Source organism: Rhipicephalus microplus, chromosome 1 (genome assembly GCF_043290135.1).
Source record: "Rhipicephalus microplus isolate Deutch F79 chromosome 1, USDA_Rmic, whole genome shotgun sequence".
Lineage (NCBI taxonomy): Eukaryota > Metazoa > Arthropoda > Arachnida > Ixodida > Ixodidae > Rhipicephalus > Rhipicephalus microplus.
Genome location: NC_134700.1, coordinates 267,899,308 through 267,911,321, shown reverse-complemented (window position 1 = coordinate 267,911,321; position 12,014 = coordinate 267,899,308). Strand labels below are relative to the sequence as shown.

General features: G+C 51.9%; 1 protein-coding gene across 1 annotated transcript; it reads left to right on the top strand.

Moving 5' to 3' along the window:
- Positions 1–433: 433 nt before the first annotated feature.
- Positions 434–11,350, top strand: LOC142817100 (uncharacterized). Its single transcript, XM_075894207.1, has 5 exons — positions 434–5,742; positions 7,516–7,732; positions 7,806–7,994; positions 9,509–9,799; positions 11,101–11,350. Exons 1-5 carry the CDS (start codon positions 482–484, stop codon positions 11,287–11,289), a joined length of 6,147 nt encoding a protein of 2,048 aa, XP_075750322.1. The 5' UTR covers positions 434–481; the 3' UTR covers positions 11,290–11,350.
- Positions 11,351–12,014: the final 664 nt, after the last annotated feature.

Sequence of the window (12,014 nt, the reverse complement as noted above, 5' to 3'; positions counted from 1 at the left end):
ATTTGTAACGTTTTCAATTTTTAAGTTCCTTTACTCTAAAATTTAATAATATACTATCAGACCACTCAATTATTGGCCGATCCCACACAGTGGGTATGAGCCACAAGTGAAGGGCAACAAGAACAAGAAGTACCGTGAACTGGCTGCAAAACCAGCCGGGTTTGGAAAAACCAGCCGTCTGGTCGGCTCCCAAAATCAAGTTGTAGCTATTAGGGTCTACTTTGTTGTTGATTCTTTTTTTCTCACTATCTAAACCTTTGGTTTATTTCTTTTTTTTAACATACTGTCTTCACTATACAACTCCCCCCCCCCTTTTTTTCGTTGTAAGCAATAATGTAGTTATCGTCTATATGAAACTATATGTTCTCTTGGCAAATCCCCCAGAGTGGGTACGAGCCATGGATTAAAGGATACAAACAAACAAACAAACTGGCTGCGCCTATCAAGTGAGTGAAGCATGCCTTGAGGGCGTTAGTGCCCAATGGCCGACGAGCCTACTGGACCGGCTGCAAACCGTGTAGTCGACGCCCACAAACAAGCTTCGGAGGACGTTGGCGGCGATGTCTACGGTGGGGAAAATTTCACGGAAGACCGCGCACGTCTGCAGGTAGAGCGCTGTTTGGTGAGTTTGTCAACCAGCACACTGTCGTCAAAGGACGCCGGGTCTGAATTGAGGGCCGATCCATGTCCAGTCTCTAGGGAGAATGCAGAGGGCTGCGCTCAGAAACCAGTCCCTACGGCAGACCAGTGCGAAGAGCGAGACGTCAGCAAAGATGCCCCTTCCGGAGACGGAACATGTGTTACAGGTGACCGCCGCTCAAGGGACCAAGTTCAACCCAAGAAAGAGATGCGGAAAGAAAAGGGGGATGAAGATGAGAGGTCGGCCAAGATTGGTGACGCATTAAAATTGGAAAGCGACCTTGATCTGATGTCCGTCGGCGGTTGGGGAGAGAAGATAGGGCCGGGCGTCATCATGGCATTTCCCATGTACGAAGCCAGAACTCTTTTAGACGCCGAGGACGAGGACGAAGTCGTGAGAAGATTCGCTATTTTCTCGGAGGAGCGCTGCAGCCGCGAAACCCTCTCTCGACGAGGTGGAAAGCGTAAAGATCCTCCCTGCGACGAAATGAAGGCGCCGCGATCCCGGTCACGGTACAAGCAACCACCGCTGGACGAGGACGACGAAATGAAAGCGCCGCGATCCCGGTCACGGTTTAAGCAACCACTGCTGAACAAGGACGACGAAATGAAGGCGCCGCGATCCCGGTCACGGTACAAGCAACCACCGCTGGACGAGGACGATGAAATGAAGGCGCCGCGATCCCGGTCACGATGCAAGCAACCACCGCTGAACGAGGACGACGAAATGAAGGTGCCGCGATCCCGGTCATGGTACAAGCAACCACCGCTGGACGAGGACGACGAAATGAAGGCGCCGCGATCCCGGTCACGGTGCAAGCAACCACCGCTGAACGAGGACGACGAAATGAAGGTGCCGCGATCCCGGTCATGGTACAAGCAACCACCGCTGGACGAGGACGACGAAATGAAGGCGCCGCGATCCCGGTCACGGTGCAAGCAACCACCGCTGAACGAGGACGACGAAATGAAGGTGCCGCGATCCCGGTCACGGTACAAGCAACGACCGCTGGACGAGGACGACGAAATGAAGGCGCCGCGATCCCGGTCACGGTACAGGAAACCATCGCTGGACGAGGACGACGATACACAACGCGCGCTTGGAAAACGTTGGCGCGGAACCGTTCGCGAAAGTCCAAAACGGGAAAGCCCCGACATTACACTCGTTCACAACGTAGTAGATAACCTGATCGAAGAATTTGAAGCTTCACATATTCTCAAGAAACCGCTGCCACGCCCTTCGTCGTCGCCACGTCGGGGAGACCGGTCTCCTCGGAGGAAAACTTCACCAGCCAGGACACGGTCTTCGCCAGTGCGTAGTCTGAAGAGATCGCCTCCCCGTAGTCCGGGAGCAGTGTCGCGGTTGAAGAGCTATGTTTCAACTGTGATCCGCAGCCGATCGTCTTCGGATGAGCCTGACGAAAAGGAACTGGAGCGTGTGTGGACAGTTTGCTCCTTGCTGGAGTCTATCACAGGAGACGTGACGACAGAAGCGCGACGGGTGTACGAGCCACGCGGTGATAATTTCCAGGCAAAAAACAGAGCACTCAGCGGTGACACAGATCCCGACCGAATCAACGAAGACGAGTTCCAAAACTATGCCGATAAAAAAGGCAAGCAGTCTTCAAGAAGAAATCGAGCGAGAAATAACAATAGAGAGAAGGCAAAAGCCGAGAAAGCGCGCAGGAAGTCATCAGAAAAGAAGACCGGTAGCAACTCTGGAGCACGAGCAAGGCGGAGGAGCACATCGAGGAAGGAAGAGGAGCCAGAACGCGACAAAAGGCCCGAACGAAGGGAGAGAAGGTACAAGGCTCGAAGACGATCTGGGCCAAAATCGAGACGCGAGGAGGAACTGGAAGACGAGGAAGAACATCAAGTAGTCAAGGAAAGAGGTAAGACTCGAGGACGATCTAGACGAACATCGAGACGAGAAACAGAGTTTGAAAGCGAATCAGAGCTTGATATAGTCGCAGAAAAAGACACAGGCAAGTATCGAGGAGATTCGAGACAACAGTTTATAAGCGAAGCGGAGCTGAGCAGCGACGATGTTCAGCCGCGGAGGGACCGAAGCAAGCGTATCGAGTGGGTCAAAGCAGTAATAGATGAACAAAACACCGATGGAGAAACGAGTGCCACGGAAATCTCTGTTGAAGATCTCATCGAAACGGATGAAGCTGCGAGTGCAACAGAAAAAACACGTGTGAAAACACCCAAAAAAGGGAAGGACAGGAAGGTTCGGTTTTTCACTAACCTCCTGTTTCACAGGCGGCCGTCCCAAATTGCAGAATCATCTCTAACGGAACCCCACGAGGTTCCCGAAAAGAGGCCGGGAAAAATTTTCTGGAGGGAGCATGACGCGGCAGTACTGCGAGCCTCGTCTGATGGAACTGACGCAGGGATCCAATCGAGCCAAGAAGGAAGCTGCTCTACAAAACAGGATATAACAAGGCGATCCTCTTCAGGTAAGCTTTTTCTCACAATAGAACCTCAGCGCAACCTCAGACGCACTCAGGATGACACGGAAGACGGCCGTTATTCAAAACTATCAAAAGTCCAAGGCATAACAATAGAAATTGACCCCAATGTATCTGATGACGACGAGTCACCGCGACAGCCGAAAGAGAACTACTACTGTGAGGTTCAAGAACCTAGCCCCAAGAATGAACGGCAAGTCAAAAACACAGAAAACGAGATATTGCTGATAGATCGAAGTGGATCGAGCGGTCTGGTCATGCGCAGTCTGTCATCGCCCGACAGTGATGGCATCGAGCTCAAAACTGATGTCCGGCAAACATGTCCGTCGTCCGAAGACATCTATCAACCCTTGGCAGTAGACGATGAACGGCCGATCTTCAGAGCACGCATAGGACGACGTCGCTCGGCCATGCCGCCAGACGAGCCAGCTGAAGACGAAGAGGATGTGCGCGTATTCACTACGCGAATAGGTCGCCGTAGCAATGTGTCGGCTACCAGTTCTGTCACGCGGGCTGCTAGCGTCGTGGGCACTGAAAGCGATCGCAGGAACTTGCGTCACGTCCTATCCGACGACATTTCGATTACTCCAGCTGCGCGGAGGCCGTCTAGCCAATCGTTGTCTATTGAATTAGAGCTGCCGCGTGAATGGTCGGTCGAGCCATGCCGCGCAGAATCCGCCGGTGCTATATTGCGCAGACCCTACAGACAGCGTCGTTCCCACTGGCCCAGGTCCAGGTCCAGGTCGCCCCACCGGAGGCCAAGGTATGGCAGACCGCTGTGTGATTTCAGGCCCTCGTCGCGTATGTCACGCACACTGCAACTCATTCGTGGCGCGACCCTGCCACCTTGCCAGTACACGTGTGCTCAGCCGCCTATCACTCAGGTGTACACGTCATTGCCTCCTGCGCCACCGCCTCTCCATCCGCCTCCCATGGTGCCGCCCCCATGCATGGAGCCGAACATCCGCTTCAAACACCGCTGGCATCGCAGAGCGCCCCCACTATGGGCTTTCCGTCCGCAGCCACCGCCGCATGAAAAGGAGATGATTATCACTGAGGAGATTCCACAGACGTCTCCCGCCCCCATGATGGCCGCCAGCAAGGTGACGACGAACACATCGTTTGCAACTGCCATAGATTCCGAATTCCCCCAGCAACAGCAACCGGAGCAGCAGGAACAGCAGCAGAAAACCTTCGTTATTTATCATGGTACCACAGTTGAAGGGCCTTCGGCACAGTTCAACGTGCCTACCGAGACTGTTCCACCGGAAAAGACGGCCGTTGTAGAACAGCCGGACGAGGCGCTCGTTTGCGTTACCGCGACACCAGCGACATCGGCGAGGCGATCTGATTCGACGCCATGTCCACGATTGTCAACATCTACAGAAATACGTCCCAGCAGCACGGTGCAAAGTGTCGATGTTGTCCAATATGCAGAGAGCTCGCAGAGGAACGACAGTTCAAGCTCTGATACGCATGTCACAACTGTCTGGGAATCTCGCTTTTTGGATAACTGGGAACAAGAAAAACCGCCACCTGAGGTGAAGCCCATTGACTTGATGATTCCCAGAGAAAGCCGTTTCTACGGTAACTTAGTGAAAAATTTGCCTCAACGTGGTCCCAGCATGCTTTATATTATCCTGTTGGTGGGAATACTCGCAGGAATGGCAGCAGTCTTCAGCACTTATGCAAGGCGTCATGCGCAACGCGGCATCACGGAAATTGACTCCGATACCGAAGGTCAGCAGCCGTGGATGTTTGGCCCGTTGGTGAGTGGCGAGCCTGCCAAGAGGGTATTGTGCCTCGACCCATCATGCATCACTCAGTTTGTGCAGCTGTCTCGGTCACTAGATTCAACCGTGAACCCTTGCCAGAACTTCTACGGTCACGTATGCTCAGTGCGACAAGCCAATGGCACAGTGGACGAGCAAATGACAAAACTCATCGAATCCCGTGTCGTGGGCTTTTTCAAGGGCATCGGAAGTCCCGACAGAGATTTGCCTGTGGCGTCAGCGTCAAGACGTCTGTGGAAAGACTGCGTCGATCTGGCCACGCTGAACAAGTTAGGTCGGGTGCCCTTGCAAGCACTGCTCAACCTAAGTGGCTTGAGCAGCTGGCCATACGCATACGCCACGCAGTCGGGACAAGTGTGGAGGTCAGCCGGAAGGCTGCAACGGCTCATGGGGCTGGCACCACTCGTCGGTCTTGTCGCACTGCCTGACGGCTCCATACAGCTGATCCCGGGCGACCAGGGAAGTCTGGAAGCTGACGATGTGCTGGATTCGATGCTGGCAGTGCGGCGCAACAACTCTCGTCTGCGCGATTTGGCGGCAGACGTAGCTGACCTGGGACGTCGGCTGAGCGGTTTGCGTGAGCGCAACGCGCCATCTGACAGCGTCGATATGCAACCGCCGCGGCTCTTCCTGGATGCTGCGCTGGAAGGCTTGCAAAAGCCCACCGCAGTGCACGTAGCTGAGGCTGGACTGCTGAGGCAATACGTGCTCCTCGTAAACAAGAGCAGCTCCCGATCGGTGCTCAACTTGCTCGGCTACAGGCTTGTCCGGCACGTCGACCTCTTCACGCCAGCTATTGTTAAGAGTGACCTCAGCTCGGGAGTGTCGGCAAGAAGGTATGTCGATGGTAATCACTAATTAATTAAAGTCGCTGGTCTTTTGTCCTGCTCGCTTATCAGACGCTAATCAGTACAGAACTTGAATATACGCATGCACATTTTGGGACCCTCATAAGAAAAACAATACTAATTGAACCACTTGAAACAGCGCAAAGCCGGGCAGCAAGATTCAGCTTTTTAGATTATTCTTATCAGTCAAGCGGAATCGAACTTAAACCTCGTGCTAACCTCACTACCCTATCGTCACGTCGCTGTATAGCTCGTCCGTGCCTGTTTTTTCAAGTTCTATCATGGATCACCTCGTACTCCCACCATCAAGCCAGCCCGTCGTCATTCAGACCGCATAAATCACGGGAAAGCTGTTTACTCGCCAAGTGCTCACACCACTGCGCACCTTTCATTTTTTTTTTCTGTCCAGACCACACAAGATTGGAATGACCTTTCTCCTCACGTTGTGCACTACTCCAGTATGTAGAGATCGAGCATCTACCCCTTAAAATCCGGTGTTTAACGTCCCTAAACCATGGTATGATTATGAGAGACGCCGTAGTAGAAGGCTCCGGAAATACCCTTTGTAATAGCCCACCCCTCAAGTAAAACCCCTTTACTGAGGCATTTGAGGTTTTTTAAATAAATAAATAAATAAATAGCTCTGTAGCTGTGTGTTGAAAAAAAAACAGGCGATTTGATTTCAAAAACAGATAGTTGTTTGTAGCAGAAGCAACAAGCTACGTTTGATTGGTGTTTTCTGAGGCAACACAAACCAAAGGCAGTGACAAGGGGCCACGTCATGACCGAAGGAACTACGATTTCTCTGCAGCAAAAACATCGGTGGCACCATCAGCGAATCCGCGCCGTTTATGGCCTTGTTTGAAGAGTGAAAGGGTCCCTGAAACGTTTTTTTTTTTTGGCATTCCGTTTTTGATTAGACCACTACTGGAGCAAATCATTGGCATCAGAGTTTAATCAAAACACCCATTACTAATGGAGGTACGAGTACTATAAAAGTACCCTTTTCCTTTGGTCCGCCTTTCACCCTCAACTCTTCCGTCGAGTGGTCGGTGCTAAGCTCCGCTTTCACGGCGCCTGCGTCACGATGTGGCGTGAGACCGCGTAAATCCCGCCGCCGATCCGATACCGGCAGTCTGCGCTGCGCGTTCCACAGCCAATCATATCAGCTGGAAACGATGACGTCAGTGGGGTAGAGCGTGTCGCTTGGCGTATGGGCGATTGAAAACGCGCTTGGCCGAGTCGCCGCGATTCGGAGCGATCCGCAGCTTTAAAGCGTTGTAATAGATTACACAGTTTACGCAGAGAGCTCAAATGGGTCTATAAATTACCATTCGGACTTGGGTCTACCGGGTCAATGCGTTTGTAAAAAAAAAAATTGTCAAAATTCCTTCAGAGTCCCTTTGATTCCACCGTTCCAACGAACAATCCGAACGTTTGTTTGTATGTAGGCGTTGTGGTAACATCGCCAGCTCACAGTGACAGCACACCGAATAAGCTAAGTCTGCATATATTGAGATCACATGCATCTTAGCAAGAACGTCAATATAGCGATACGCCATGCACCGAAAGTTCACAGTCCCACTAAGTTCTATGTTACAGAAATGTTGCGGGTAGCCGGTCAGTTTGAAGCAAAGAGGTAGAAGGGCAAAGTGTCTCATGCCAGATGGTGGCTTAATTTTTCCTATTTGTGCAGTTGAAGTCTGCGGCAAAATCCGCAAGAGCCACTTCCTGGGTACACGTGTTTGTCTGCGCTTGCAGGGAGACCGCGTGCGTGCGCCTTCTCCTCGAGCACGCACTGACGGCCGACGCCGCCGAGTACGTGCGCTACGCGTCGCTGCGAGGCTACCTTGACTTCGACTTTGTGCGGTCTACCGCGGCAGAGCTGAAGCGCGTGCTTCTCGCGAAGCTGTCCGAGCTACGTTGGATGGACGGCGGTACGCGCAAAAGCGCACAGACGCGCCTGCGGGAGCTCAAGGTGCGGCCACATGCAACGCCAGCACGGAAAGAACGCTCGAGCTGCAACCATAGATCGTGCCATTTACACGCAGGTGCGCTTCTTCTTCGATCGCTACGAAGGCACCAACGAGAGCGCTCAGGCCCGTTGGCCGACCGCACTTCCGTCTCAGGCTTTGGCCACCTACCAAAGGTTCCGTGAGGCACGCTTTCAGAGTCAGTTGTCCCAGGGCGACGATACGTTGGGCGTCCAGCAGCAGTGCGCCTACGATGCTGGATACAAGGTGCGAGTCTGTTTCAGCAACGAGTTGTTTTTTTTTTCTCGTTTAACTTGAAACACCTCGCATATCTGTAACGCGGGCTTTCCAGCAGAGCTGTAGAAAGTGCGGATCAGTGATTCGCCGGTACTTCAGCGGAGAACTCAAGGAGCATGTGCTGTAGTGCTGATCGGTAATACGGTATTAAGTGAACTCAAACTTCGGCTATAGGGCGAGACATCAGAGCAGAAGTGTGGACGGGTGCAGCCTGTGAGCATCGCTGAAGATTTGCGTTCCTTCAGGGACGCTCGCGTTCACGGGAAAGCACGGGTGTTCAAGCTATAGTAGCCAGCTAGGCCTCCATGGCGGGAAAGGAAATGTTCATTTCCGATGCATTGACGTGCTCTCGCCTCTTCCTTTTCCTCCTCTCTCTCACACACATAACTCCTCCTCACCCTCATTCCACTTTTCCGTCCAGTTAATTACTACCGTGCACGGCTACGCCGTGCTCTACCCTCTCCTCCTCCTCCTCAACTGCTCTTTCCTTCCTCACCACCTCGCTGCGGCGGCTGCATTTTCGATGGAGGCGGAAAGGCTCTAGGCCCGTGTGCTCAGACTTGGGAGCACTTTAAAGAACCCCAGGTGGTCGAAATTTCCGGAGCTTCCCACTACGGCGTCTCTCATAATCATATGGTGGTTTCGGGACGTTAAACTCCACATATATATCTATCCTTAACGCCTCATTATAATGGACTACGCCATACACGCAGAAATAGTTGACATTTTGGCAGCGCAAGGAAATGGGAACGGGACAAAATAAAGAGCTACACAAAGAGCTACGTGTGAGAGGATGTTAGTGCGGCGTACTAACACATATACCGCCGCCTGCATTCCTCTCCCCGATGCCATTCAAAACGTGCTAAGAAGTGGGAAAGAGGTACAGAAATTAAAAGCAAACGGCATGCCATATGTGTTGCCTTTTCACGCTGTTCACAGTAGTATTGTACGCACATGCGGCAGTGTGCATGGGTGGCTTTTCTGTATGTCATCGACACGTGATGAAACCAAGTTGTGCGAAATTGTTTTGTGGGCATGTGCTCTGTATGCATGCACTTGCCCTCTTAATTTCGGGAGCTTAACTCAACCACATGGCCATGATTGTTGCATGCGCACGCTAGTTAAATGATTAGGGCGACCACACTTCTTCGCAGCAGTCAACCTGACAAATCATAATCGATATGGGAGGTTTAACGTCCAAAAACTACCATATGATTATGAGAGACGCCGTAGTGCAGGGCTCCGGAAATTTCGACCAACTGGGTTCTTTAACGTGCACCCGAATTTGAGCGCACGGGCCTGCAACATTTCCGCCTCCATCGCAAATGCAGCCGCCGCAGCCGGGATTCGATCCCGCGACCGGCGTTTCAGCAGCCGAATACCTTAGACCACCGCGGCGGGGCGACAAATCATGTTGATGCCACACCTAAGCGTGGACTACGGTCGCAGAGTTCTCAGTGCTGAAGCACATGATTGATGTGCAGGTTCTGTTTGTCGGGCTGTCCGTGGTGGACGTGCGGGAAGCCGGAAGCCCCACGTGGCCCGCGTTTCAAGCAGCGCGCTTGGGTCCGCGCCTGGCGCGCTGTCTGCTGCAAGTGCTGCTGCAGCAAGCGCACTGGTCGGACGCGTCACGCAGCCGACTGGACGCCCTGCGGAGCCACGGCTGTGGAGATGCAGTTGTCGACCGAGGCGCCCTCGCACCGGCCAAAGAAGTCTTCGACACCCATGTGCGCCGGCTCGGACAAGGCGTCAGGAGCACGCCGAGCTGGGACAAGGTAATCGTTGACGATGAAATATACCAGTTATATCTACATAACGTCAACCGTAAGCGTGCGCATGGGGCTTAGGGATGGTAGAGGATAGGGGTGACCGTCGGCTCTGCGTGTTCACCCAAGAAGGAAGGGCAAAGAGTTTGTCTCGTATCTTTACTCAGTCGGTCCTGTACCATCGCTCTTTAAGGATTCAGAGTTATGGTCACGTAGGTCTCACGACAGTGTTAAAGAGCCGGTTTTGCAGAAATTCCAGCGTCGGTGTCATTGGTTGTCAACGAAAGATCGTCATCTTGCCTGTGGCCACAAGATCAGGGAAGATATGTAAATAAATAAGACTAAATATTTTTGGTTCGAAGTGAAGATCGAAGCCAGGCCAGGCCATCCACGTGCCAAGCAAGTGTTCGACCACAGAGCCACGTCATTGCTTGAAACTGCTTTGGAAGAAAACGTTATATGAATGTCATGCAGTGGAAGGAGTCTCCTTCGCGCATGCAATATTGCGTGGGCAGAATCCTTGAAACGCACCAGATGTCAAAACAAGTAAATTGATCGTGCAACGAGTGTGGGAATTCAAGCTGCCCACCCTTTACAAGGTCTTCATCTACGGAAGTGAACGTGGTGCCTTACGGATGAGGCGTGGGTACATCGCATATTAGGAAAAAGAAGAAATAACTGTGGGGTAATGCGGACTTAGCAACTATAAATTCAGTAGGAATTCTAGGATAGTTTAAAACAGCACGCGCACAAACGATCCTCTCCTTGCGGCATGTATGGTTGAAGGCAATGCGCATGGGGCCCAATACGCAGTTGCGTTCGATTCTTGAAGGTGAAGCTCTAGCATCCTCCAAGATTTTTTTTTTTTGACAATGGCGGCTGAAGGCCCCTGATATTACATTCAAGGAACTGTTTACATCCCATCTTTAAAACGAAAACTTCAGCGCATACCACGAAGAACAGATGAGACAAACACTGCCGCTGATCTATGGCAGTCATCTATTTTTTTGTGTGTGGTGATCTATTTTTTGTTTTTTTTTTTGCGCTGAAGTTTTTTTGCTTTTAAAGCTGTGTACCAGCTTGGCCCAACAGAATTTTTGATGATGTTCCAATCTTTAGTCCCGGAAGGCCAAGGACCAATGGCAAGCCATCGTGAGAAGCATGACGGCGTTTGTTTTAATTTTGGCATTAATTTGTGAAGCGTGTTGTATATGTTGTACAGAACCAACGTGTTGAAGGAGGGAGCGGGGCGCCGCTGTGATAAACCTTTGCCTCCTCCGCATAATGACGGGTTCTGTTACATTTCGCAGATGTTCTACCTTGTGCACGCGAACTCTCTGTGCGAGGATCCGGACCGTCAGCGGAGGTCACTGCAGCACAACGGTCCGCATTGGGAGCGCGTCAACAGGCCGTTGGCCACCGATCCGACATTCCAGAAAACGTTCAAGTGCAAGGCGCAAGATAGCAAGAGAACGTGCTCATTTTGGGAAGCCCGATGATTCCATCTCGGTTCACTCATCCCTAGTATTTAAGATTAAATGGTCACCGCTTGTTCGTCAATCTTGTGCAGATACTTTGGCGATGTGGTTTTATGAGTCTCTACTTCTTGCAATTCATTTGTGGCGTTGACAGATCACGGCTGTGGAGAGCAAATATATAGAAGCCTGCATGCAGCCACGCAGTTCAGCGCCAACATTGTCATGCGCTACGTGAGAGGGATGTCCCGATCAAAGTATTGCCTCACTGTCAATCCTGACCACCCTTTTTATGTTTGTGAGCAAAGTGTCATGTAGCGAATGACACGTTACAAACTCTGTCATCCTTGCCATAGTTGGAACCCTTATAAACCTGGTAATGATATTAAAAGCAAGCGTCGAAGTAATCATAGTCATCATCACAATCATCAGTAGCAGTCGCAGGGCGGTGCCAGCTGAGGGTATGGAGGGGTGCTGCCCCCCCTCCCCCCAGCCACCTAAGAGGGGGATGGCTCAGAGTCTGCCCCATACATGAACCTAATAGGAAGGGGGGCGCTGCGCTGAACATTCGCCGCCCCTGAAGGGGAACCCTGTGCACGCTTTTGGAAGTGACTGTAATGAGATGACACATTCAGGATCGACGCACCTATACGCGTATACTGCGTCACTGCCTTCAAGTACTTCTAGCGTAAGGGGGGGGGGGAGTGATTATAAATGAAAAGAAGAGAAAAGTGAGCCCCGTAACTGTC

What these genes read in the sequence shown, in the direction of transcription:
- LOC142817100 (XM_075894207.1), top strand. Translation starts at nt 482, where the DNA reads ATGGCCGACGAGCCTACTGGACCGGCTGCAAACCGTGTAGTCGACGCC. An exon ending in CGCGCCTGCGGGAGCTCAAG is followed by an intron (nt 7,733 to 7,805) that starts GTGCGGCCACAT and finishes ATTTACACGCAG; the next exon opens with GTGCGCTTCTTCTTCGATCG. An exon ending in CCTACGATGCTGGATACAAG is followed by an intron (nt 7,995 to 9,508) that starts GTGCGAGTCTGT and finishes ATTGATGTGCAG; the next exon opens with GTTCTGTTTGTCGGGCTGTC.